Source organism: Pseudorca crassidens, chromosome 14 (genome assembly GCF_039906515.1).
Source record: "Pseudorca crassidens isolate mPseCra1 chromosome 14, mPseCra1.hap1, whole genome shotgun sequence".
In the NCBI taxonomy this organism is placed as follows: domain Eukaryota; kingdom Metazoa; phylum Chordata; class Mammalia; order Artiodactyla; family Delphinidae; genus Pseudorca; species Pseudorca crassidens.
Genome location: NC_090309.1, coordinates 5696603 through 5722457, shown reverse-complemented (window position 1 = coordinate 5722457; position 25855 = coordinate 5696603). Strand labels below are relative to the sequence as shown.

General features: G+C 47.7%; 1 protein-coding gene across 50 annotated transcripts in view; it reads left to right on the top strand.

Moving 5' to 3' along the window:
* The window catches only part of MAP4K4 (mitogen-activated protein kinase kinase kinase kinase 4), a 173450-nt gene extending 147993 nt beyond the window's left edge, over positions 1–25457 (top strand). For 16 of the 50 annotated variants that reach the window (XM_067704086.1, XM_067704085.1, XM_067704090.1 and 13 more), the window contains 13 exons: positions 538–635; positions 2652–2827; positions 3210–3333; positions 4347–4538; positions 6593–6710; positions 7024–7194; positions 11467–11610; positions 14395–14529; positions 17036–17136; positions 18573–18746; positions 19282–19441; positions 20254–20393; positions 21997–25457. In XM_067704086.1, the coding sequence (XP_067560187.1) occupies positions 538–635; positions 2652–2827; positions 3210–3333; positions 4347–4538; positions 6593–6710; positions 7024–7194; positions 11467–11610; positions 14395–14529; positions 17036–17136; positions 18573–18746; positions 19282–19441; positions 20254–20393; positions 21997–22080 (1817 nt within the window). In that variant the 3' untranslated portion in view covers positions 22081–25457. The remainder of the gene's footprint in view (positions 1–537; positions 636–2651; positions 2828–3209; positions 3334–4346; positions 4539–6592; positions 6711–7023; positions 7195–11466; positions 11611–14394; positions 14530–17035; positions 17137–18572; positions 18747–19281; positions 19442–20253; positions 20394–21996) is intronic. The other 34 variants (XM_067704088.1, XM_067704087.1, XM_067704091.1 and 31 more) reach the window with 4 other exon arrangements.
* The last annotated feature ends 398 nt before the right edge of the window (positions 25458–25855 follow it).

The following is a 25855-nucleotide window of genomic DNA, read 5'->3' as shown; positions in this document are numbered from 1 at the left end:
AACAGTCGTCATAATTTTAACAGTAAAGAGTGAGGTTTTGAGAGCTTACGCATGCTGAGTACTGTGCATGCATTGTCTCATTTAATCCTTACAGTAACCCCAGGAGATGGGTATATATTGTCTCCATTTTACGGATTCAAGTAACTGCAGATTAGTGAGTTTACGTAACTCGTCCAAGGTGATTAGCGAAATATCCAAGCTGAGATTTGAACCCACTCTTCTGAGTCTAAACTCCATCGGTATTGTCATCAGTATTGGTTATCTTAACCTACTCATAAGAATAGATTAGTGGAAATTCCCTCTACTGTGTTATTGATGTAACGTCACAAGGAGTTGTGAACACGTGTTACTGCAGTGTGACCGTCGAGGGTTCTCGGGAAGGAGTCACAAACCCCGGGGTTCAGACCAGCGCATGGAGACCTTGCTGTGAGCAAGGCTAATGAGGGGAGAGGACGGGGGCCAGGGGGGCTGGGTGGCTTCGTGGCCCACACTCAGATGTTTACGTGACTCGGCCTTTCTTGTCTCTGAACTTCACAGCGTCATCCAAATCTGAGGGCTCGCCATCTCAGCGCCTTGAAAATGCAGCAAAAAAGCCTGAAGAGAAGAAGGAAGTTTTTAGACCTCTCAAGCCCGCTGTAAGAATTGCACAAAATCCATTTTACTCATTTCAAACTCGAGTGAGATCTTTCTATTAAAGCCTTCTCCTTGCGCGGCCTGCAGGCCTCCCTGTGGGGTCTCGCAGGTTTGAGGGGTTATAAGGAAAGCTGTAAACCTTGGCCCACTTGTGCCGCTGCCCCCCTCCCCCTTAGTCATTTAAAAAATACAAAAGAAAGAAAAGCCTTCTATCTCTTTGCTTGGCATCAACCTTTACATGCTCTTGATGAGTGGGCATCTAGAATACTGGCTTTTGGAAGAGATGTTTTTCCCCCACCTTCTTAAACTCTCCATGGTTTAAATGCTGCCCTTTGGTATGTGGGGCGGCGGCGTGGCTGTTCCTCTCCTCCTTAGTCCTCGACGCAGTAGCTGCCCGTCACTGGGCGCACTGGGGGTTTGAGCCTGCTGGGGTGGTTTTGTCTCCCGCTTGCATTGATTTCTGTGCCCCCTCCCCCCTTCTTTCCTCCCCGCTTCCTGTGCTGTGGGTTCCTCCTCACCGATGGCTTCTCTGGCTCGATGGGACCCCGCTGACCGAAGGGCGAAGTGGTAAGCGCCGTCTGAACAGCTCAGCGTCGGGGCAGCATTCTAACCTTAGCCTGCATTCGACCTGCATGCCTCTTCCTTCCTCAGCTTGCTCTCTTCTAGAATTAGAAACCCTGAATGTTTGCTGCATGTTTTTTAACACCCCAGATTTGCTGCATGCGTTCATTCTTACTATTAAATACGGCCCTTTAAAGTCACTTGAACAAAAAGCCGCAGCTGTCCTCGGGAAGTCGCGAGCAGGACTCAAGGCCAGTCCTTGCTCGCTTGTCTCAGAGGCTCAGGCTCCAAGGAAAGAAGCGTGTTCTCAACTGGTGAGAAGCAGCGACGCCAGAAGGAAAAGGAAGAGTGGCCACATAGCCTGCCTTCCAAAAAACACTACTTTTTAAGTGAAAATTTTAAGTGGAAAGATACGTACATTGAACTTCTGTATGGAAATGTAGAATAGAGATCATAGTCAAGCTCAGAAGTTATATTTGGATAGTCGATCGGGTCTCACAGTGTCTGCATGTAGAAGAGGAAAGGGAACTGAAGCCCTCGTGAACAGCAGCGCTGACCCTGGGCCGCTTCCCCCTCCAGCGTGCACGCTCGAGGCAGCGGCGGGGTAGCCTGCCCAGCTGCCTTCCCACGGCCAGACACACAGCAGCGCTTTCTCGCAGCACACGTCAGGAACTTTGTTCATGCACGTGGCAAGTTCTTGGCCCTCGGTTAAGCCAGATGTGAGCCGGACCCTGTGCTCACTTCACTCTCATTTTTCTGCGAGTTGGAAATTTTTAAAAATAAAAGTTGGAGTTAAAAACCTCACCAAATAAGTACTTGAAATCACCCCTGTTTAACTAAAATCTTGCTTTCTGCAAAATCTCCTCAAAAGAAGACTTTGTCACAGGGGCGGGCGTCTTTATAACACACTACCAAGGTCTGTCTGCACACAGCTGTTGATCCAGAGTTCTATAGCCAGAGAAGAATGCTCTCGGCTCTTGTTTTTTTTACGGCTGTGAGGACTTTTTTTTTTTTTTTTTTTTGCGGTACGCGGGCCTCTCACTGCTGTGGCCTCTCCCGTTGCGGAGCACAGGCTCCGGACGCGCAGGCTCAGCAGCCATGGCTCACGGGCCCAGCCGCTCCGCGGCACGTGGGATCTTCCCGGACCGGGGCACGAACCCGCGTCCCCTGCATCGGCAGGCGGACTCTCTACCACTGCGCCACCAGGGAAGCCCCACCACCTTGGACTTTTAAAAAAATCTTTTCTACCTTTTGTTTTACCTTTCTGACTTTTCTTGCTCTCGTCTTTTCTATCGAAAGCTTTGCGAGCTCCCCTCCATGATACCGATGAACAGCCTGCAAGGCAGTTTGGCAAAGCTGGCGCGGCCGTTAGATGGATAGTGAGAACGAAGTGCTTGGCCCTGCGCTGTTTCCCCGTCGCTCTCCCGCCTGACCCTCTCTTCTGTCTCCTGCACTAGGACCTGACGGCCCTGGCCAGAGAGCTCCGAGCGGCGGAAGACGTGCGGCCGCCGCACAAGGTGACAGACTACTCGTCGTCCAGCGAGGAGTCCGGGACGACGGATGAGGAGGACGACGACGTGGAGCAGGAAGGCCCCGAGGAGCCCACCTCGGGGCCGGAGGACGCCCGAGCCGCGTCAGTCCCGCCCTGCTTCAGGGGGGATGCGTGTCCCCACCGGGCCTTCTGTCCACTTGGGACCAGTTGTTGAAAACCTGTCCTCTGATCCTGTGAACAGTTAACGTTTCCCCGTCGTGCAGTCAGCAGCAGACGGCCTTTCTGTTTTCCCCCTTCTTTGCGTTGGTGTGTGTGCATGTCGGGGCCTCTCCCAGTACTCCGTGTGTTTCATTTCTTCCTCTTAATTTGAGGCTGTGAGAAAAGGGAAACGGCAGTTCATTTCCCTAGAGGAAACTTTATGCCTGTAGCCCGATCTCATCTTAGGACTCCGAGAAGGCGGAAAATCTCAACGGTGTACCCTCGGCTCGTGGTCACGGCCCTTCACGTCTGGATCTTGTCTCAGTAGGTCACCTCTGAACTTGAGCAACGGTGAGACGGAGTCCGTGAAAACGATGATCGTCCACGACGATGTGGGGAGTGAACCAGCCATGACCCCGTCCAAGGAGGGCACCCTGATTGTCCGCCAGGTACCCGCGTCCTCTCTCCTTGTTGGAGGCTAGCTTCTCCTGTAGTCATTAACCCACTTGCTCATTCACTCACTCATGCTGTTTCTACATCATCGTCTGTTCTCACCTAACAAGACACCCGGAGGGTAGCGTCGTGTGCTGCATGCCCCGAGGCGGCCAGCGGGGACCCCCCCTGCCCCGCTCGCCTGCATGTCACGCGGCAGCCCTCATTCCAGCAGCCCGCGGGCCCCACGGTCTGCATCTGAGCACAGAGAAGCCGCAGGGGGCACGCCACGGCCTGCAGCGGGTCTGCAGCCGGGCAGCGGGGGTCTGCGCGGAGCTCTCGGCTCCGAGGCCGGGGGTCTGCGGCGGGAGCCGGCTAGGCAGGCAGGAAGGAGCTGCCCAGGGGCCGGGAGCCGGAGCAGGGTGGGCGCCTCTCTTCTGTGCTCCGGGCGTTAGGCTCCTCCCTCGTTGAATATTAATGGTGTGCCACCCAGGTGTGCTCCGTTTGGATTACCAAGTTTTACAAGGGTCTGTTCATTTCTTAGCTCAGATGGAGGAAAGGGATGTGCTTCTCTTTTACGTGGAGCAGGGCACCTGTGCAGCACTTTGGACTTTTCCCTGAGTGTGTTTCATGCCCTGGCATTGCATTCGTATGGAAAGCGGGAAGGGCCTGGTCCGGACAAGACCAGGATTCAGAGGTGACGGGTACTTTCTAGAGCTTTAGACAGATTTAAAAAGGAAAGAGAAAAGCCAGTGGTTTTGGTAACAGCAGCTCCTGTGGCAGGTAAACCAGATGAAACACCCGCTGTTTGGGTTCTGCGGTCACCAGATGCGGTGCCGTGAGTTCTGTTGGCTCAGCCTAGGCATTTGGCGAGGAAGCGTGAGCAGCTCAGGCTGATTTCCTCCAGTCGTCCCTTGATGACGTAACAGAGTTGAGAGTCACACAGCACCGCCAGCAGTCAGGTATCAGTAGGGTCTTCGGCAATGCTAGCGGCGCGCGAGCGAGACCAGTGTGCCTGTTTTCTCTGCAGAGTGCAGTTGACCAAAAGCGCGCCAGCCATCATGAGAGCAATGGCTTTGCCGGTCGCGTTCACCTCTTGCCAGATCTCTTACAGCAAAGCCATTCCTCCTCCACTTCCTCCACCTCCTCCTCCCCATCCTCCAGCCAGCCGACACCCACCATGTCCCCACAGACACCCCAGGACAAGCTCACTCCTAACGAGGTATGTCTCGCACCACAGCTGGCTGCTCTCCCAGGGTTAGACCAGCACTGCCTAGGAGCTAGTTTGCAGAGCCCTTCCCACACCCTCCCCTCCCCTCCCCGCCCGCCGCCTTCTGTCACCTCCCCTTCTCTCCCCCACCCCCCACCCCCACCCCCCCAGTAACAAGTTTCAGATCTGCATACAAACCCCTTAACCCTGGAGCGATCTCCCCCCAAACTTGCCAGTTCACTGTTTACCTTTCTCTAGATAAGTGTAGTTGCATGGCTTTCCTCATTCAGTTTATTTTTCAAAAAAAAGTCTAAAACGATTGCTGTGTTCTCAGATGCATTATGTATTTGGCATGAAATTCTGGTAGTCATTTGTGGAATCTGCCTTTTTCATTCTTTTTATCCAGTACATCAAATACAGAAACATTTGATTAAGCAGACTTGGCCTTACCAGGATAAATGTGCTGCTCTGTACAGGGACCTCCTTCCAAAAGGGCTGGATCTTTTTTGTTTGTTTGTTTCGGGGGGTGGGGGGAGAGGGTGGGTGTTGTTGGTTGGTTACTCTTATTTATTTTTGCCAACCTTGTTGAAGGATTTCTCTCCTTGAAATTTACCATCACTCAGAGTTTAAGAGGCCAAATTGCTTTTGGGGGAAGCCTAGAAAATTAGGATGTTAAACAAGAAGGGCAAAGAACTGAGCGTGCTTTTAATTTCAAATTTTGAATGGGAAATCCTGTGTGCTTGTTCGAAGGCGTGGCTGTGTGCTCTCAGTCTGGGTGCCGGTTGGGTGGTTCTTGCTGTTTGGAACAGGGTTATGCCCCAAGCGCAGGGACAGTCCACCGTGGGCACCCTGTCCTTAGTTAAGCAAGTGATCGTTTTCGTGGGAGGTTTGGTTTCAATGCCTTTGTCTAGCAGTTGGAGGAGGTTGCAAGTGGCACGTAGCTTCAGCCAGTCGTGTCAATGTAAGCACTGAACTGCCGGCCTGCCCACCTGGTCCTATTTTGGTTCCCTCCCCTTGAGGAGCCAGGGGCAAGGTGACTGCCAAGGCAGGCTCGGCATCCCATTGGCCGCCATCGGCTGGATGGGCCCCAGATCGTGGGCCTGGGCAGGAAGCCTGCCAGCAGGCAGCTGTGTCAGGTGGGAGGGGAGAGCTGAGGAGGGGGTGGGCTGCAGGACCTGTGACTTCAGCTGCCCAGGGGGGTGCAACGGTACAGGACAAAAGCACGTGGTCAGACATGGGTTTTTTCCTCCGTTTATATATCCCACCTATACTTACATCCCTTCTTATATTTACACTTGGCTCCATTTTGCTCTAATGTGTAGTATTTACAATAACCCTTAACTCACTAAACTGGCAAGTTTATTTTTCTGTTTGTTTTGTTTTTAATTGTCATTACATTTCCACTTAACAATTCGTTTCACTTCCTTTGTGCCGTTTTTTATTTTTCTTCTGTCTTAAGTTACATTATTAACCAAAACACTCCTATTCCTAAAAGAGCAAAAGGATGTGCCTTACTCTGTATTTGCACCTTTCACTAATGAGCCCCTATTTGATGTGGATTTTATGATGATGCACCTAAAATGATGGTGGCCAAAGCTTCCGTAGCTTTCTGGCAAGAGGCTCACTTTAAAAGAAACGGTATAAAATTAAGATTTGCCAGTATTCCAACATAGATTCATTGGACTTTTTGGGGGGCAGGAGAGTAAATTCAAAAATTGATGAATTGAGATCAAGACATTTCAAACTTCCTTTAGGAGTTTTCATTATAATTATTTATTAAAAACCGGAGGAGCGTGAAGTATAGGTTTTGCTGGTAGCTTGCGTGTTCTGTCTTAGAGGAGCGATATTTCTGAAAAGAGGGGTAGCTCTCTTTGGCTCCCGGTTAAACAGCCTGTACTGGGGGGTGTGGGGTACACATGCAGAAGCACCTCCGGAGCATTTTGGGGGAGGAGGCGGGGGGATAGGGCTTTTGTATTGGGAAGCAGTGCATTGTAGAGGTGGATTGAAGTGTTCTGTGTTTGTTCCTTTACTGTCATTGTATTAATACGACTGAATTTACATTGCAGACTCAGTCCGCTAGTAGCACACTCCAGAAACACAAATCTTCCTCCTCCTTTACACCTTTTATAGACCCCAGATTACTACAGATTTCTCCGTCTAGTGGGACAACAGTGACTTCTGTGGGTAAGTAAAGCAGCAACAAGAAAGCAGCTGACGACGGGCTCGGGCACTTTGCTCCGCTCTTTCTGGTGGCTTGGGCACGCATGCTGGTGGCTGGCAGGTGCAGACCTCGGACCAGATGCCCAGCCCGCTTGCGCTGCCTTATTTGCAATGAGCTGCAGAGTCAGTTTCCTTTTTCCATGTACATTCCTTACAGATTGCTCTTCCTAGGCAAAGAGTTGTTTGTGACATGAATATCTGCTTGAGGCGTAGCGGGGAAGGGAGCAGGCCCTGTGCCCGTGGAGACACAAAGTAATTCCAGTGTCCTGTGTTTCAGTGGGATTTTCCTGTGATGGAATGAGATCGGAGGCCATAAGGCAAGATCCTACCCGGAAGGGCTCAGTGGTCAATGTGAATCCCACCAACACTAGGCCACAGAGCGACACCCCAGAGATTCGCAAATATAAGAAGAGGTTTAACTCCGAGATTCTGTGCGCTGCCTTGTGGGGTAGGTATCTCACTGTGACTCTGACCCTTTCGCTTTTAGTCTCAAGGGTGGACCGGTCGTTTATAGGTAGTGCAGGTGTTTTTGGAGGCGTCGTTGGCAGGTGAGATGGAAGACTCCTGACGTCCGTCCCCGTACCCTGTCCCTGCAGGAATCCTGCAGGGACACACACAGGCCTGCCCTTGTTTCAGCCGTCGGGTGTTGCAAAGACTGACTCATCTCCGTTTCTTCATATAAAGAAGAAAAGGGAAAAATGAGAAAGACATTTGATTTGGCCCATATTTACAGGGAGAATGAAGAAATTTGTCGAATTTGCTTTTCTTTAAATGTTTCAGTTTATCATTTTCCCCTTGCTCTTTGTGACTTGGGCCTCACATCTGAGTGGAGCTCTTAGAAGCAGTCTGCCTGGGCCGAGAGTTTGCGGGAGGGGGCCGTGAGCCGCCTCACCGCGCAGGCTTGTGTGGACACCGTGAGAGGGGTTCTCCGAGTTTGCGGCGCGCACGGCTCTGCCGCCTCCTGGCTGTCACCCCCGTCCGCCGCCTCCCCCAGCCCCGCAGGTGTGCCTGCTCTTGCGTTGACCGTGCCTTCCAGTGCCACACCTGTTAACACTCCCGGAATCCTGCCATGGGCTGTTTGAAACAGGGAGGAGCCCTGCCACTGTATTCAGAAAAGTTTCCTGCTCCTTGGACATTGCCGTGTAAACGCATGAGGACACAGCACATCCTCTCACGGGCTCTCCTGGCGTGTCCATGACGGCTCTGCCTTTCCCCTGTGACCCCATCAGCTCTTCTCACTCCCAGCCCCTCGCCTGGCCCAGGGCGATGGAAGCAGCCACAAGGGCCTCAGGGTTCCCCTGCTGAACGTCGAGATGGTCCTCCCTCCTGGTGTTCCGGAAGTGCCCGTAACTTGATAGACTGTCCTCCTCTTCCACCCTCTGGGCCTTGGTCTGTCCTGGCTTCCCTTGCCCCTTCCGTGAGCCCCTACCCCCGCTCCCCCGAGAGCTTTGGAAGAGCCATCTCTGCCCATTGCAGGCACGGTTTTCTTCATATTAAAGGCCTTTTTGGGGGTGTTTATATCATCAAAATGATGACATTATGTTCAGCGTAGAAGTAATGTTAAATATGTTAGTTCTTTCCAAATTGGCGAAGTAATTTGTGCCTAGGATGTTTGCCCTTGATAGCTGTGTCACACCTAATTTATAGTCCTCTAATGTCCTGCGAAGTGCTGGGCCCCGTTCTGTGTGCCATTATCTGATTTTTTTTTTAAACTAAAATCCTTCTTTTTCCTAATTAACTTCTTCACTACCTCTGAGAAAAATAGGTGACTCTCTCAAGCCTGTGTCTTTTAAAATGCAGTAGAACTCTCTGTTTCATCATGTTAAGAGAGAGGGTGGTGACTTCTATATCCGAGTGTGTTTGAGTTGCCCCGTGTCTGGGTCACATCACTGGTGGATTTCCTTAAACTGCTTGGGATAGCTGTCATGAGTTACCTTTTAAGTGAAGTTAAAATTAAGTCTCTCAAAGACATAGACCCAGAAAAGTTAAAGCATGTGCTATGAGAGCTGTAGCCTGACAAGAGGAGGAGGTCCAGACGAGGCTGCAGTGCTCTTGAAATGGTGAAATTGACACATTTGTGTTTTGCTGACCCACGTTAGGTTAGTTTTTTGTGTACCTTCCTAGAAAACGCTTGCAGGGAGCATCCTTCATCTTACTGAACTGACTTTTGTTTTGTAAATTACTGCATATTTATTTAATTTTTTAGTAAGGCAATTTCTCCTTATTTACAGCCAGAATTATTTTAACACATCTTTTGGATGTGATAGTAGTTTCCATTCTTATGATCATGAAGAATTGTGTGCACTTACTTTGCTGCTTTGACTACAGTGTAATTCATCGTAGAATTGAAAGGAGATTTTAAATCACATGTTATAGAGCTCTTAGCCATTTCTTCCATCACCCTGCACCAGATTCCTGCAGATACAATTGCAATTCCTAGCCCTGCTTACCTTTGAAGAATTAGCATTATAAAGTTTAATGATAACTAACAATTGTAAGGTTAAAAAAAGTACATTTATAAAAACAGTCGGTGCAGCAGGCCACAGTTCTTTTTCATAGGCCCATAATTTCCAAGGTTGCTATTTTCCAGTGACTGTCTGTATTCTTTTGACTGCTAGCGCTCAGTATTTTACAAAATGACACAGTTCTTGGAGAATTGGAAAATATGGTAAGTGCTAAAATAGCTACAATTTTTGTGTATATGAAGACTTTTTTCAGCTCGTTTGAATCTTTCTTGCTGTAAACTTGATGGAGGTTTGAATGGTGTTTGTTTTTGGAAACCACAAATAATAGATTTCACAATGCTCGTCGTATTTGGTGTAGTTATTACACATTTGGGTCGTTGACGTAGATTGTTTTTAGCTTCTCAATACGGAAGGTCGACCAGGAAAATGCTGAAATATCATATGAACTGGGACCTTCAGAGTGAACTCCTTGGCTGTCGGCTAAAGTTGGACAGCAGCTTAGCTTGCAGTGTACAGCGCTCCAGCGTCTTGGTAACCTCATCCACGCATGCCTGGCTCTCTGTTAGTTGCTGAAGTAGCGGTGGTGTGAGTACATGTGTAAATGCCAGGTTCCCCGCTGTCCCCCAGGACCCAAAAGGTGTTTCTGGTTTCCCCACAAGGTGTTCTTGGGTAGATGCTGTCCTCCTGGTGCTAGGGTTCCCCCACTCAATACCAAATAGGCATGGAGCTGAGGGGGGGCGGGGAGGGTGTTTTCCTGTTGCCTTCACAATTGTTCTTTTGAAGTTTTCTGGAAAAGTGTGTGTGTGTGTGTGTCTGAATAAATATGGATGACGTGGTTCAAGAAGTACATGCTGTTCTCCCCTGTCCTTCCATCTGCCTGAAAATACCGACGGAGCGATTACTTTGTTAAAGCTCACATACTGCGTTCCTTCACTCTGCGAGTTCATTATCCAGTCAGGGACCAGTGCAAACATAGAAGTGCCCAGTCCCCTAGGAGTGCAAGGTGCTCTGTGCTACCAGTTACCAAGTTAGTTTAGGCAACCGAGGTTACAGACCAAGGAAATCAGTGTAATTGGGAAAGTAAGTGAGTGACAAAGTCGGCTTGAGGGGCAGAGAGTTCTGAATGCTGGATGGGTGCTTCTGCACCCTCTTGGAGAGAGAGGGAGCCGTTTCTGAGGGCCCAGTATGGCCCCAGGAGTGTTGCAGGAAGGTTAGGGCTGTTGGCGGTACAGTCGCGAGAAAGTAGAGGGAGGGAGGGGGTCGCAGCAGCCTCACCTCAGGCCTCTACCCGTCTGCGGTCGGTGTGAGGCGGCCGGAGCCTGAAGCGGGGAGAGCAGAGGAACAGGAACGTGAGGGGGGTCTTCTCGGGCGGGGTCAGCTTGGCTAGTTTCGTGGAGCAGCCGTGCTGGCGCTGCTGCTGATAGAAACGTCAGGGCTCGAGAGGCTGGTCTCGGTAGGACTGGAAGTGGATGGACCAGCCGGCAGTTGGGGGTGGAGCCAGGAGTTTCTGGTTCTGAGGTCCTGCTCCAGCAGACAGACAGACAGCAAGGGAGACGCCCGCGCTTAGGAAGCAGAGAAGGTGCGTGGAGACCAGGGGGAGACGGCACGAGGGTGGAGCCGGGATGGGCCCGCGGCCGGGAGGCACGCCCCGCCCCCAGCCTGCGCACGTGCACTGCTGGTGAGAAACCGCGGGAGCGAGGACCGAATGCAGCTGTTCCTTTCTTAAGGATGATGGAGGGTGGTCTTTAAGAAAACCTTAAACTGAGTGATAGATGCCGGAGCAGTCACAAACCGTTAAGGACTAAGGGGGCTGTGTATGGCTCGTTCTAGAAGTTTTCCCGTGAAAAGACAGGTGAAGGAAGCAGGCGGGGATCGTGACATCAGATGAAGGTTTGTTCGGGTTTCTGATGTGACGGATGAGATGGAGAGTCTGTGGTACCCAGGACGGTGGGCTGGGACGTCCTGGGGCAACTGAGGAAGAACCGGAAACTGGAGGGTGGTGAAGGTAATCAGGGGGGTGAGGCGGGCTCGTGGTCCCTCCCCCCCCCCCCCCCATAGATCCTTTTTTACATGTAAGTGAGTATTTCATCCTCTCTCTTCTGTGGTGATTTGTTGCAGTTTGGGTACTTCAAGCTCTCTTGTTTGTGGGTGGCTTAAGAAAACCACTCTTCCAGATAAGCTTTGCTGTCCGCTCCATACGAGGTTGTTTGTCAAGCACAGTGTAAAATTGTGGGCTTTCTGTGTCCTTGAAATAGGAGTGAACTTGTTGGTGGGTACAGAGAGTGGCCTGATGCTGCTGGACAGAAGTGGCCAAGGGAAGGTGTATCCTCTGATCAACAGAAGACGATTTCAACAGATGGACGTCCTGGAAGGCTTGAATGTCTTGGTGACAATATCTGGTAAGCGTGTGTTTGGGGAAGGCAGGCCCCCAGCACTGTTTAAAAACGTGGCACTCGCTGGCACAGAACTCGAGTGAGCTCCTTTTCTGAAGTAATAGCTAAATGACCTAGAACTGTAGCATGATTTTGCAGTAACGTGGTAGGAAAATGTATTCAGAGGGGGCCCACGTGTACACATTTGCCTGGGGCTCTGCTGAGAGGTCCCGGGGAGCACAGGAACCTGCACTTCCTACTTCACACTGCCCGCCACCCTGCCGCCGCCCTCTGCGGCCTGTCCCGTTCAGAGTGTGGGTTTATGTCCACTCCCTTCCACAGGGCTCTCTCACGCACAAGGAACCGTTCTTTGCCATTGATGGTAAAAGTACCGTGGGTTTTTTTTAATGTCAGTCAACACTTACTATAAGTGTCTTTTTAGAAAGAGCATTTTTCTTAGTATAAATTATATGTGTTCATTGTAGAAAGTAAGAAACTACTGCAGAAAAGCAAATGGGAGAAATAAATAGTAAAATTATCCGAAGATAACATCTGTTAACTTCAGTTTTTAATTTCCAGTCTTTTAAGCATACACGCACTCAGAATACACACTTAGGGGGGAAAAATCTCCATAAAAATAGTTATGCGACATTTCAAACACTGAGAGAATAATACGACACCCATGTACTGACAAGGTAGTTTTTAACAGATGTTAGAATACACTGCTCTGCATACCTTTGGCGTCTCCTTGCCCTTGGTAGCCACTGCCCTGAAGTTTAAGTGTATTCCGTCCTTTCTTGTTTGTGCAAACCTTGTGGGCTACCCTCTCCTGTCCCTGAATGTTCCTTCATGGTACCCATTCTGCACGGCTACAGGATGTTTCTTTGCATAGACGTACGATAGTTTGTTTACTATTTTCTGTTGTTAGTCTTTCCATTTATTCCTTTTTTTCCCTCTCATGTAAACATTTTTCACAAGTATCTTTGCAGCTCACTTAACCATCAGGCATATGAATCCATGTTGCCTAGATCATAATCTCCTAATAATTTGTGGGTTTGCTGGGGTCAAAGAGTATGTAGGAGTGTAAGACCTGTCCTCTGATAACAGCAGTGATTTTGATTTAATTACCTGCTCACTCAAACTTGTTACATTTATTTATACGTAACAAATTTCTGGCACTTATTTTAGTTTTCAAATGGGCTTTTGGTTTAAGATGTTCATTGAAATGCAGAAATTTCACCATCCGTCTCTTACTTAAATGAGAAAACAGCCGTTTAAAACTTGAGCTTTAAAAAGTGATGGAAGATAAGTTTTAGAATCGTAGGAAGGAAAAATAAATCCGCTAAAAAATGGCTTAAACTTCATTTTGTGATCCAGTGAGCAAGAGGATTCATGGGGATCAGTAATCAACTGATACCATTTTTTTGGCCTACTTTTCTGTATTCTTTTCTTTCCTCTTTGTAGCTTTCAGTGGTTTTCAAAATCATAAAAGTAATTAATACATGTCAGTTGTAGGCAACTTCGAAAACAGAAAAAAACTTAGGAAGAATAAAATAAAATGTAACCCCCATCTCAGAGATACCTCTTGTTAACATTTTATTGTATTTCCCCCTCCTCGTTTCTGTAAATATATCTCATAGTGTGGGAATAAAACACTGTACATAAAACGATGTCATCTTTGTTTCACTTAATACATTGAGTATTTTCCCACTTTCAAAAATCCTTCAAAACTTAATAAGGTTGTGTTGAAGTATAAGACATGACACAGAAAGTGCACAGACGTATAAATGGTGTACAGCTCCGTGAAGAGTCACAGTTAGAACCCATGCACGTAGCCCCCCACCCTGGGCACAAGGGGAGCCATCCCAGCCCCCCGGTGGCTCCCCTGCACTGCCCCTCCTCCCCAGAGGGAAGCCCTGTCCTGACTTTGAACACCTTAGAACACGCTAGATACTCTTTTGTGTCTGGCTCTTTTCCTAGAGCAGTTTTACGTTTACACAGAAATTGAACAGAAAGTGTAGACGGTCCCCATATTGGCCCTCTCCAGTTTCCCCTATTCTCTCGCATTAATGTGGTACATTTGTTAGAGCGGATGAACCAATATTAATACTTTAGCTAACAGGTTAGCTGAAGTCCACGGTTTGCATTAGCGTTCTCTGTGTGTGTGTGTGTGCTCTGGGTTCGACCCACGCATAATTTTACCCACCGTTGCAGCTTCATACAGACTAGTTCCACTGCCCTAAAAACCCTCTGGTTCTCCACCTACTCCTCCCTCCCTCAGAGCCCCTGGCAACCGCTGGTCTTTTTTTACTGTCTCGATATTGCCTTTTCCAGAATGTCATAGGTGGGCTTACGCAGTCTGTATCCTTTTCAGACTGTTGAGAGCAAGTACCTTTTCATGAATCTATGCGGTAACATCTTTTGTCTGTCCTAGGCGCTTGCTCAATATTTCTGCTAGGTTATCTCTCTTCTAATTGATTTATAGGAGTTCTTCACGTGTTCTGGGTGTGAGTCTTCTGTTAGCTCAGTAAGTTGTGCCCATCTCCAGTTTATGGCTGGGTTCAAGTCCCCAAGTTGGGTGATCTGTGAAACCCTTTGGTGCTCTCAAATGGGAAATAATAGTTACACTAGAGGGTTTTGAGAATCAGATGACATAATAGCTTGAATTGAGTTGCTAGTGAAACTGATACAAAAAGGTTTCCTAGGGGATGATATTTATTGTTTATTGCAGTTTCTTTCGGTTACTATTGTTGTTAATGAGGATATCTACTTTTGAATATGCATGTAAAGTACTTATATTTGTTTTGCTAGGCAAAAAGGATAAGTTACGTGTCTACTATTTGTCCTGGTTAAGAAATAAAATACTTCACAACGATCCGGAAGTTGAGAAGAAGCAGGGTTGGACGACCGTGGGAGATTTGGAAGGATGCGTCCACTATAAAGTCGGTAAGTCCCACGGCGGGCGTAAGGGTTTTGTTTTGCCAAGGTTTAATTAATGTTCCATTTAAAATCCATGTGTTTTTGGAGCTTTCAGTAATGAACTTGTCTCTGAGACTTGTAACTCATTTCTGTATCAGGGCGTTTCTGAGGCACCTTCTAATCCTGAGACCTGCAGGCCTTCAGTTAATCTTAACTCCGCTGTCCCTGCCGTCCGTCGTGAGCCTCTTCTCACCCTTTCCTTGGACAATCCACACTCTGTAAGATGTGGCTCACATCTTGCAGAGAAGAAGGGAGCGTTGCCAGAGGAGAGACGTTTGGACTCCTCCTTTGCGCTGTAGGCTTGTCCTCACTTGGAGGACTCTGGGTCCTTGGCAGTCACTGACTGAACGTTTGAGAGTTTGCCCAAGTAGCTGTGGCCTGTTGGTTTGAATTAAATGCGCTGTGCAGAGCTACTCCGCTCATCACTAAGAAGTGAGTCTTGCTGGCCAGTCAGTGTTTCATGGCAGCCGTTTTGTTCTTTTCTCCTCAACATGCCTGCCGTGCTTCTCATGAAATAAGATCTCACAAGAACAAAACCAAAATAAGTTTTTTCGTGTTGGGGAAGAAAATCAAAATATAGGTACTAGTGTTGGAAATAAAGGGGAAATAATGGAGCTTAGCCCAGTTACAGTTTTATGGGCAAGATGATGTGTTCTAATTGAATTTGAAATGGGAGGTTGAGAAGGTTAGCAAATGGTATAAGTCTTAAGTATACAGAGACTGTATACTTAAGACTGAGTAACGTAAGGGGTGTATTGAATGTTGATTTCTGCTTGTGTGTTTTCTTTTCCTCTGTGTTTATGAAACTGCATACTGTAGTCAGTGCCTCTGCTCCCAGGGATATTACATCCTTGGCGTTGTCGTCTTGTTTATGTAACCTGTCCACGGCCCTCAGCTCATTGGTTACTAATGAGTGCAGCTGCCACCCCGATAGTGGACTGATTCTGAGTGATCCTGCAGGGCTCTATCACCTCGGTATAGATTTCGGGATTAGAATTTTCTGTGTTGTGTTTTTGTGTACTGTTTTTTGTTTGTTTGATTGTTTTGCGGTACGTGGGCCTCTCACTGTCGTGGCCTCTCCCGTTGCGGAGCACAGGCTCCGGACGCACAGGCTCAGCGGCCATAGCTCACGGGCCCAGCCGCTCCGCGGCACGTGGGATCTTCCCGGACCGGGGCACGAACCCGCGTCCCCTGCATCGGCAGGCGGACTCTCAGCCACTGCGCCACCAGGGAAGCCCCTGTGTACTGTTTTTATTTGTTGATAAGTAACTGAAATCGTCTAAGGCTAAATGTAATGAAATGGCTCTGAATAGATGACCCTACAGGAGAGTGAGAGGCAGATGTGTTAACCTGAGCCGGGCTCAGAAGGCGGGGTGGGGGGGTGGGTATTTAAATTTATATGTAAACTAATTATCATGAAATAAACGTTACAGTTTCTTTTTTCAGTGACATGAGTACATTCCAGGTGCTCAATAGCACCATGTAACTAGTGGCTGTCATATCAGCAGGGTGGACATAAACCCTTTCCATCACAGAAAATTCTATCCCATCAGCACTGCTTTCAGTGCCTCTTATAATCCTTTGTATCTTAATAGTCATGTGATTCACTTGAATAGTGACAATACATGAAATAACAAGGAGAGTTATCAAGTCTCATGTTCAAAGGCGGAATGCTGCGGTTTAGAGAGCCCATGAAAACACCGGGAGTCTGCACCAGCCAGTAAGTCAGGTGTGGCCAGGGCCCCTCCGGGTATCTGCTCTAAGCGGAGTTGCTGGCTGTGAAGAGGACTGAAACAGCTGCGTAAACGAGGCCTATCTATCTATCTATCTATCTATCTATATATATAAAGTTAAAGAGAGATTTTCTTTACTTTTAGTACACAACTTTAGCTAAACTCCTAGCAATTACTACTGTCTCTATAGCTCAGGAAGTGGTTTGAAATGATACTTGATCTTGTACACAGAAATAGATAGAATTCAAACTCAGTTGATGAGTATTTTGTCGTAGCCTTCTGTGTTCCTCCATCTGTAACCCCCCCACAGGAGTCAGGAAAGGCCACATGGAAGATTTGACCTCTTGCTGGGATTCGGGACCCTCTTGTCTGATAAATCACATCATTATCCTTTTGAACTAGTACTGAGCCCTCAGGGTGGTAGGGTGGAAAGGCTGACATTGTCCTTGATTATTAAGTACTTACAGCCTAAGAAGGTTAGGGACATCAGCGAAAGTGCTCATCGATGGCAACCAGGGTATGGAGTTGGGTCCAACGCAACACGGAGGAGGATGGGAACAGCCTGAATTGTACATTAAAGAATCGGAAAAGTGAACCACGAGGCTTGACCTCTCAGCATTTTTCTCTTGTTGGTTTGGTGGCTCAGCAGAAGGCATATTTAGAGAGTTTGCAGAGGACAACTGAAAGAATTTGGAGTCCACGTTGATACTGACCTGTGCTCCTCTTATTTGTTGTTGCAGTAAAATATGAAAGAATCAAGTTTCTGGTCATTGCTTTGAAGAGTTCTGTGGAAGTGTATGCGTGGGCACCCAAGCCATATCACAAATTCATGGCCTTTAAGGTAACAACATCAAGTGCACTTAAAAGTAGCATCAGCCGTGCACGCTGTGGCCGAGAGCCAGGGAATACGTCTGACAACCCCGAATGGTCACAACTGATCGTTTAAAAGCATGTGCTGATATTGGTATAACTTTATCACGCGAGAGGCCATTTCTAACGGAACAAGCCGAACTGTCGGCTTTCTAAGTCCTCAGAATGTGAGAGAGGAGCGGAATGTTGGGCAGACACGTGGATTGAAAGGACAGACTGACACCACCTCCATTTAAAAAGCAGACCTTGACTTTCCACCTAAAGTCATGGGCGTGTATAAAGATGTAGATGTTTATGTTTTTGACAGGTATCCAGCAATAGGCAGCTTTAAGGTATATCTATTCAGTAGAGGACTAATTAAAAATGAAGTTGCAGAAACTCTTGATGACACAAGGAATGCATTATTACACATTAAATAGAACAAGTATTAAAATATGTATAGTATACCATTTTTGTTCAAAGAAAGATACTGTAGAAAAATATTAGCAGTTATTTTTGTGGATATTTTTAATATTTCTTTTTTATACTTCTAGAGTTTGCACTAGATACAAATTTATGAAATTCTTAATTGAAAATGATATTACTATAACATTAGATATTATGAATCACTTAATAACATCGTTTCTGATATTAGACAAAAAACCTTAAGCATTGTCCCCCGGGGCTGTTTTAGGGCAGGGGAAAAAGTTAAGAATTTTGTATCCAAAAAGATTCTATTTACTTATGTTTTTAAATAGTTTTGACATATTTTATTAAGGGTCGGCTTCCATTATTTGGAAGATGGACATACTTAGATTGCTTGTTCCTTGATTCCCCAGAAAAGCAGTATAAATGGGGTTACCATATTTGCTTTAAAAAATAAATAAAGCCACATATTATTGACTAAAAGCTGTTGATTGTGTAGTTACAATTCTCTTCTGAGATCTGGTCTTAATTACCTTCATGTACCAGGTACCAGGAACTGTACTAGTTGCTTTTATAAATAAATACCTTATTCAAATCTGCCTTATGAGCTATACGTGTTGACGTTAATGAAAAACTGAGGCCACCCAGGCTGTTACGGCACATGGTAGCCTCTCGTTAACTTTATCACTCTAGCTGGAAAACTAAAGTGGAGGTTTGAGTAGCTCAGCAGAGACTGTGATGATCACACTGATAAAATTCTCCTTACGTGTATCGTGTGGCAGCTCTCTCTCCACTGTCTGCGTTGGAGCAGCTGGTGCTGACTGACAGATAAGAGCAAAATAACTTCAAGACTTACTGTACAGAGTAGTTTTGCTTACGGTTTTTGCCAGGGTGGTTCAGTAATTGAGTAACGGCGTGCCTGGGTCTAGCTTCTCCAGTTTGAACCATCAGAAATAAGCTCTGCTTCGTCTCACGGCTGCTGTCTCTGTTGCTTCTTTGTAGTCGTTTGGAGATTTGGTGCATAAGCCATTACTGGTGGATCTCACTGTTGAGGAAGGCCAGAGGTTGAAAGTGATCTATGGGTCCTGTGCTGGATTCCATGCTGTTGACGTGGATTCAGGATCAGTCTATGACATTTATCTACCAACACACGTAAGAAAGAACCCGCACTCTATGGTTGGTTGACAGGCTTCGTTTTACTTTGACTTTTTTCTTTACTCTGCTTAGGGAACTAACACAAGCAGGGATCCCTTGCTTTCCCTGTGCTGTGGGGGTGAGTATTTAAATGGCGCCCCTGTTCAGTAGCGCTCTGCTCTGAGCCAAGTGGAGACCCCCTCCCCTGGCTCTGAAGCGCTCCTGAAGACCTCCTCGCCCTGCTTTCACTAACACGGGAGGGTTGGGCAGCTGCTGTCAGGTCAGAAGCTCCGTGGGTCGGGACTGGTTAGAGGCACATAATTGATTAAGTGGAGCCCCCAATCCAAATGTGTTCCAGGGGCTCCGAAAACGTGAACTAGTAGATTATAGGACCTATCAAAGGTGGACTTTCAGATATATATATATATCACATGGGTTTTGCACAGTGTTATCCAGTGTTGTGTTTATCACCAGGAATCTGAACCAGCGCATTCCCCAAGACATTCTTATTGAGCCCTTTTGCAGGGATAGAAGGCGCCACAAACATGCGTGCCTGTGCTTTGTTCCTCTTCTCTAGATCCAGTGCAGCATCAAACCCCACGCAATCATCATCCTCCCCAACACGGATGGAATGGAGCTTCTGGTGTGCTATGAAGACGAAGGGGTCTATGTGAACACCTATGGAAGGATTACCAAGGATGTGGTTCTGCAGTGGGGAGAGATGCCAACGTCTGTAGGTGCGCGTCCCTGACGGGAAGAGGCCCTTCCTAAAGAGGCGTGTAGTTTGTGTACTGATTTTACGTGTTCTTCAGACCCTCTGGCCACTTAACAGAGTGGCTGGCAGTAGATGGTGGAAAGTTAGACTGTAGACCACGACACACGTAATAGTCTTACGTTAGGACAAAATCCAAGTAATTATTTTTTAAAACTCTGTCGTTCACAGTCCTTCACTTAATCTTTAAGACAGCCAGGGGAAGTAGGGCAGGTGTAGTTGTTGACTGATGTGTGGGAAGTGAGGGGAGACAGAAGGGTAAGTGATCACTCTTGCCATTCCGTGGCCCAGCCGCAGTCGACACTCAGCCTCCTGACCGTCCCTGTGCGCTCAGCAGCGAAGGCTGACCTCTGGAACCCTCATGGCTCCAAGTTTATATCCCCAAACTGTTTTGGTTTAATTGCAGTTACGTCACTGGTTCTGTCCGCTTGGCTTTCCTTCTCGCTGCCTCCCTGGTAACTAGTGTGATGAAAATACGAGCTAAGCTATGGGGTGGGGGTGGGGGGGCGGGTGATGCTCCGGCGTGAACTGCCTCAACTGTTGATTCAAAATACGGCCTCCCGGGATGGACCACGAGGGTGCACATGCAGAGTTCCTTGCAAACAAAACCCCCAAATACTAGCTGTTTAGAGCGGTGGGGGGTGTGTGTGTGTGTGTGTGAGAGAGAGAGTGTGTGTGTGTGTGTGTGTGTGAGAGAGAGAGAGAGAGAGAGACCTGAGCAGTTTCTTTCCACGGCTGTCTTACCTTTAACAATATGTGTTTTCTCCTCTCAAAAAGCGTATATTCGATCCAATCAGACGATGGGCTGGGGAGAAAAGGCCATAGAGATCCGGTCTGTGGAGACCGGCCACTTGGACGGTGTGTTTATGCACAAAAGGGCTCAAAGACTGAAATTCTTATGTGAACGCAACGACAAGGTAACGGCTTCCTTAGAGATTCTTTTTAGTTTGCTACTATCTTTTAGCAATGGTTTATTTTCCATGAAGTTTGGTGAAGCCTTTCCTTGGGATTTTGATGGATTCTGAAATAAATTTATCAAGGAACTTTTCAGCAGTGACTTTTTAGGTCTGTTTATGGAGGTCATGATATATTTTATTTTGTTTTTGTTGAGGGGGTGGAGATGTTTATCGCTGCAGAAATCATCCTATGTTGGGTTTTTGTTTTTTGTCTTTCGGGGTTCTTATTCCCATCAGGTGGCCTGCCTAGGCTACGTTTGGTTTAGGGATAGAGGAGGTTAAAGCTACCAGTTTAGATGGATGGAATTCTTTTGTGTTTAGAAGGAACCCTCGTGAAAATTTAAGTAACAGGGTAAAACTTCCTCTCCCCTGATACGTACCAGAAATACACCACTTGTTGGTCTACCTTTTGAGTAGTGAAATAAGTTCATCGTTTGTGTGGCATAAATGCCTAAGAGGTGAGATCATTTTATGCAGACGTAGGCGTACTTCCTGCAGGTGAGACCCCGGGGCATCAAAGCCCCAGTTAAAACCTTTGCTTTTTGAAACTGGCTGCATCCTTGTCTTCTCTGGGATTGACTCCCTCCCTCCCCAAATCAGCCTTGGAGTGGAACAGACACTGGCCAAGGGTGTTGACCCCTCGGGCCTTTTCTAAGCCCAAATTTCTCTGTCTTCTGTCACTTGGATAAAAATATGTCTGACCACCTGGGGCCGCCCACTGCAGCCTTAGAAACATTTCCCCCTTTTGCTTCACGTTAAAACATATTAAACCTCCTAGCAAGCAGACCTCAGCTTGACCTCTCAGACGAAGAGAGCTGTCACTTCTCCTTGTCAGCTGGGCCTCCTGCCCGGCCACGTGCTCTCCTACTCAAGAGCTGCATCACCACCAGCCCACTTCCTCCTGCCGTCCTCTAGCCCATTTGCCGGTGCACTTGGCCTTTGTTTTCCTACGTAATACCTCCTAGATCTTTTACCTGGAAAATCCATACAACCTCAGACCTAAGCCAGATTCTGCCAGCTTTTTGGCTCACACTTTCCTGAGTGTGTTCAGTAGAGCCATACCCATGATATTCCTTGAACTTCAGGCATTTAAATATTTTTATCATTCATGATGTCACATCCATCGGGGTTCATTAATAAAAGGCACAAAACTAAATTATATTACTTTGACTATAGAGTCATATGAAGTAACTAATACATCTCAGCTTCATTTTCTAAAAGAGAGAAACGAGGTAGCGGAGGAGCCTCCCCTCTGCGCACTGAGTTTGCCAAAATCCCATTCATCTTTCAGAAGGTATTAGCCGTGGAGGTGAACACAGACGATCCCGTTTCGGGAACGCCGCCTTTGTTCCTCTGCGTTCTCACAGTAGGGCACGACGTATGAGGAGTCATCCGTTGGCTAAGGAGCCTTCCTGGTCAAGATGAAAACTGGCTCCTTCACAGACGAATGGACGTCACCCCAGATTTCCTTTGGGAGGGGCCCCTGGGGTTGTGGGACCAGGGTCCTGCTGACCCCTCTCCTCCCCTCTCCTCTCCTCTCCTCCCCTCTCCTCCCCTCCTACAGGTGTTCTTTGCCTCGGTTCGGTCCGGGGGCAGCAGCCAGGTGTACTTCATGACGCTGGGCAGGACCTCTCTTCTGAGCTGGTAGGAGTGGCGGGCGGGGATGCCGGCCCCGGAGTCATCGAGATGAGAACCTGGAATTCCTGGCAACTGGAGCTCGGAGCCGCCCAGGCCGCGTGGGCGGGGGTCTCCTCTCCTCTCCTCTCCCGCCCGCTCTTAGCAGTTCATCCCCACTCTCTTCTTGTCCTGTTCGAAATAAATCAAGGCTGCAACGCAGCTGGTGCTGTTGAGACTCTACCATCAGGTGCTATCGGTGTTGGAATCAAGCATCAGGCAGAACGCAAACGCCTTCCCTCCAGCTCCAGAATTCCTCGTCTGTGACTCTGTCCCGGGGTGTCTGCAGGTGGAGAACAGACGCGCCGGCGGGTGGTTAGAAGTGGGCACAGCGGGTGTAAAGTGTGCTCGGACGAGCAGGTCACTGAAGCCAAGAGCAGATTTAATATAGTAACATTAACAATGTATTTAATTGACATTTCTTTTTTGTAATGTGACCATATGTGGACAAAGAAGAAGGTGCAGGTTTAAGAAGTTAATATTTATAAAATGTGAAAGACACAGTTACTAGGATAACTTTTTTGTGGGTGGGGCTTGGGAGGTGGGGTGGGTGGGTTAGGGACCCATTTGGCATTTGGTTTCTTGGGAATTCTTTTTTTTTTGGCCAAGAACTCAGTCATTTTCTGTGTACCAGGTTTTGCCTAAATCATGTGCAGATAATTCTTCAAAAAAAGAAAAAAAAAAAAAAAAAAAAAGGTGTGCATTTGTATCCTGGCCAGAACCTTGTTGTGTGACAGTATTAGCACTGCCTCAGTCAAAGGTTTAATTTTTGTTTAAACCTAGAAGTGCAACAGCAGTTTCACCACGGTCTGCACTTGCGGAGGGAAAAAAAATTTTTTTCAGCCACGTGTTTATTTTTTCGCCTACCTCATTGTTTTTAATGCATTAAGAGGTGGTTTAGTTTATATGTTTTTGGAGGAAAACATTAATGTTTAATTTAATCTTAATACCAAAACTATCCAATTGAAGTTTGACTGTTACTTCGTCACAGGTCTCAGTAGGCACAAGAGAAATTGTCCCTGAAGATGGGAAACAGCCACGAGGCTTGTCTCGCTGGGCGCGTCTGCTTTCTCAGTTGAGAGAGCAGATCGCGCTGTTTCCACCAGATTCACCCGTGGTGGTGGACGGGCGGCCATCACCCAGAGCACGAGGGGCCTCAGTGTTCTCAAATCGGGGTTTGCAGACAGGTGGTCATATGGGGACAGCCCCACAAACTGTTAACAGTGTTGCAGGAACCTTTCCTTGGGGCCAGGGGTATTTCCCTTTTTCTAAAAAATGCAATGCACTAAAACTATTTTAAGAATGTAGTTAATACTGCTCATTCGTAAGATAGCATCTTCCTGTGTTTTGGGTGTGATATCAAAGCCCTGGCTTTTCTCGTTCTCTCCCTTGCTCTCCCATTCTCTCTCTGTTTTTTAAACCAGTTTTACTTTATGAATATGTTCATGACATTTGTAATAAATGTCTTGGGTAATAATTGGTTTCATGGCTTCTGGTCACTCGGTTCCTCTGAGGATTTAATTGCTTGGTAAAGGAGCAGCGCTCCGCACCGTGGCTCTGCCGTCCACCTTTCCTGTTGTTGAGTTCTGATGGGAGTGTTGCATCCACCAAACGAAAGCTCGGTGTTTCATAGGCTCACTCCTCCTCCGTGGCGAATTTTCTTTTGTGACGTGTAAGTGGAGGTTTTCCTCCAACAGTCACCTGCACCTGTTTGCTGAGGCTTGGCCCGGCATTCGCATCCCATTTGGCATCCTTTTTGACTCGTCATCCTCTTCCTCCTGGGGCAGCATTTTTGCCAGAGGCTCTCCTGTGAATTTCAAACCCTAGTGAAAAGTACATACACTCGCAAACGCAGAAACAACAGCTGGTCGCGTACACGCGCCACCACAGGACCCACTGAGAAAACCCGCCTCCGTACTGGAAGGATAAGGCCGGGGAAACAGGTTGTCTGTGTGTGAGACTTTGGTGTGGTGCTGATGTCTAAGGCAGAAAGAGATAGTTGTTTTCTACTAATTCATACTGAACATAGAGAAGATTGGGGAGTTAATCCCACCCTCGGAAGGGACTTCTGAGACAGGCCAGACTCGGTCACCACGGGGCCGCAGTCCCAGCCACCTCACTGCTGGCGTTTCCCTCCTCGGCTTGGCTTTTGACCCAAGACGAAATGTGCCTCAGTGAACACGTGCACCAGGAGGAGAAAGGACCACGTGGCGGGGTCAGTTGTAGCCCCCTCCCATGACTTTAGTGAAAGGTAAAAGTTGGGCAGGTGTCTTTGAAAAAAATACTGAACTTCTGATACCGACGTGGAAGATACAAAAAGGGATGAGGCCTCATGGTCTGCATCATCCAGACTTGAAGCTCAGTGTCTGTAAGTCAAGGGCTGTGACACAGGCCATGCAAATGGTGTTCCCTTGGAATTGCCGAGTACTGAGAACTTGAAAAAACTACATTTCCCTCAGGGGCGATGGGCTCCGAGCTCAGGTCAGGGTGGGCCTGTCCTAGTTGGGCAGCACCTGGTGGTGTTGGAGTTGAACGTGATTGAATCCATCGCCGGGCTTAGCTGACCGAGGTCAGCTGGCCACTGGTCCCCTGGGTGGGTGCCTGCGGTGTGCTTTCCTCGGCCGTGGTATCCCTCCCTCCGTGGCCTCCCCGCCTTGCCGATCAGACTGTGTTGCCACAGCCTCAAGCAGGCGCCCGGTTAGGTTTCTCCATGAAAGATGGCGAGCTGTCGCGATGTCTTTCTTCTAGAGAAAGGGATGATCTTTCTCCTTTAACAGGGTAGTGACTTCACAGAAGTGCAAAGATGGCAAAATCAACAGAAGAAGATAGTATTATGCTGATACCGTTAAATGTGGAACGCGGAAAACTATGACAACTCTTCCAAACAAAATACCAGTATGGCTCTAGGTTTAGTCAGAGCCTTAATAAGTGATACCCTTCTGTGTTTAAAGCAGAGTCTCTCTGTATCGAGCGCAGTGTTTTTACTTTTTCTCACGCCCATGTTGTGTTGAAGAAAATGTTTACAAAAAAATGGTTTTGTTCCACTAATGTGCATCACGTATTTATGGTTTACCTTTAAGTGATCTTTTGTGGGTTATTTAGGCTTTCGTCTTCGTTGTAGTCCACTTACGGTGATTCATAATCCCCAGTTTTGCCAGTTATAAATTTGCTAAACAGTAATGCAAGTGACAAGCTGCATTGTTTACTAATCAGAGCTGCAAAGCAGACTGGTGGCAAGTACACACACAGCCTTCTTTTTTCAGTGCTAACTCGTCTTCTGTGTATTATGAAAATTACTGTTGTCCCTCTTCTCCCCTCTTTTGTCCTTAAATAAAGTAAAAATGACACCTATTTCACGTGGCATGAGTTTCAAATATATTCCCTTCCTTCAGAATGTTTCCTTCCTCGAAGGATCCTCCTTCCCCCGTGCCACCCCTGGCCTGAGCGGGCGACTGCTAGATCCTGCCATCTCCCTAACAGGGATGACCCAGGGGCTCACCCGGCACAGGTTACGAAAGCAGCAAACACTTGTTCAAAGATCTTAGAATGAAATTGATGGGTGAGCTCTTGATCGCCGTGTTCCTAAAGCCAAAAACGGAGTAAGGCTCATTTTACATGCATGCTGTCTGTTCTGTAGCTAACAGGACGATGAAAGGGACGCTGTCTCAAATTGGCACATAAATGTGACCTTAGGCCTAATCACTGGAGCTCCTTCAGTGCAAGGTCATCAGCCCCACCCACGGGTGTGC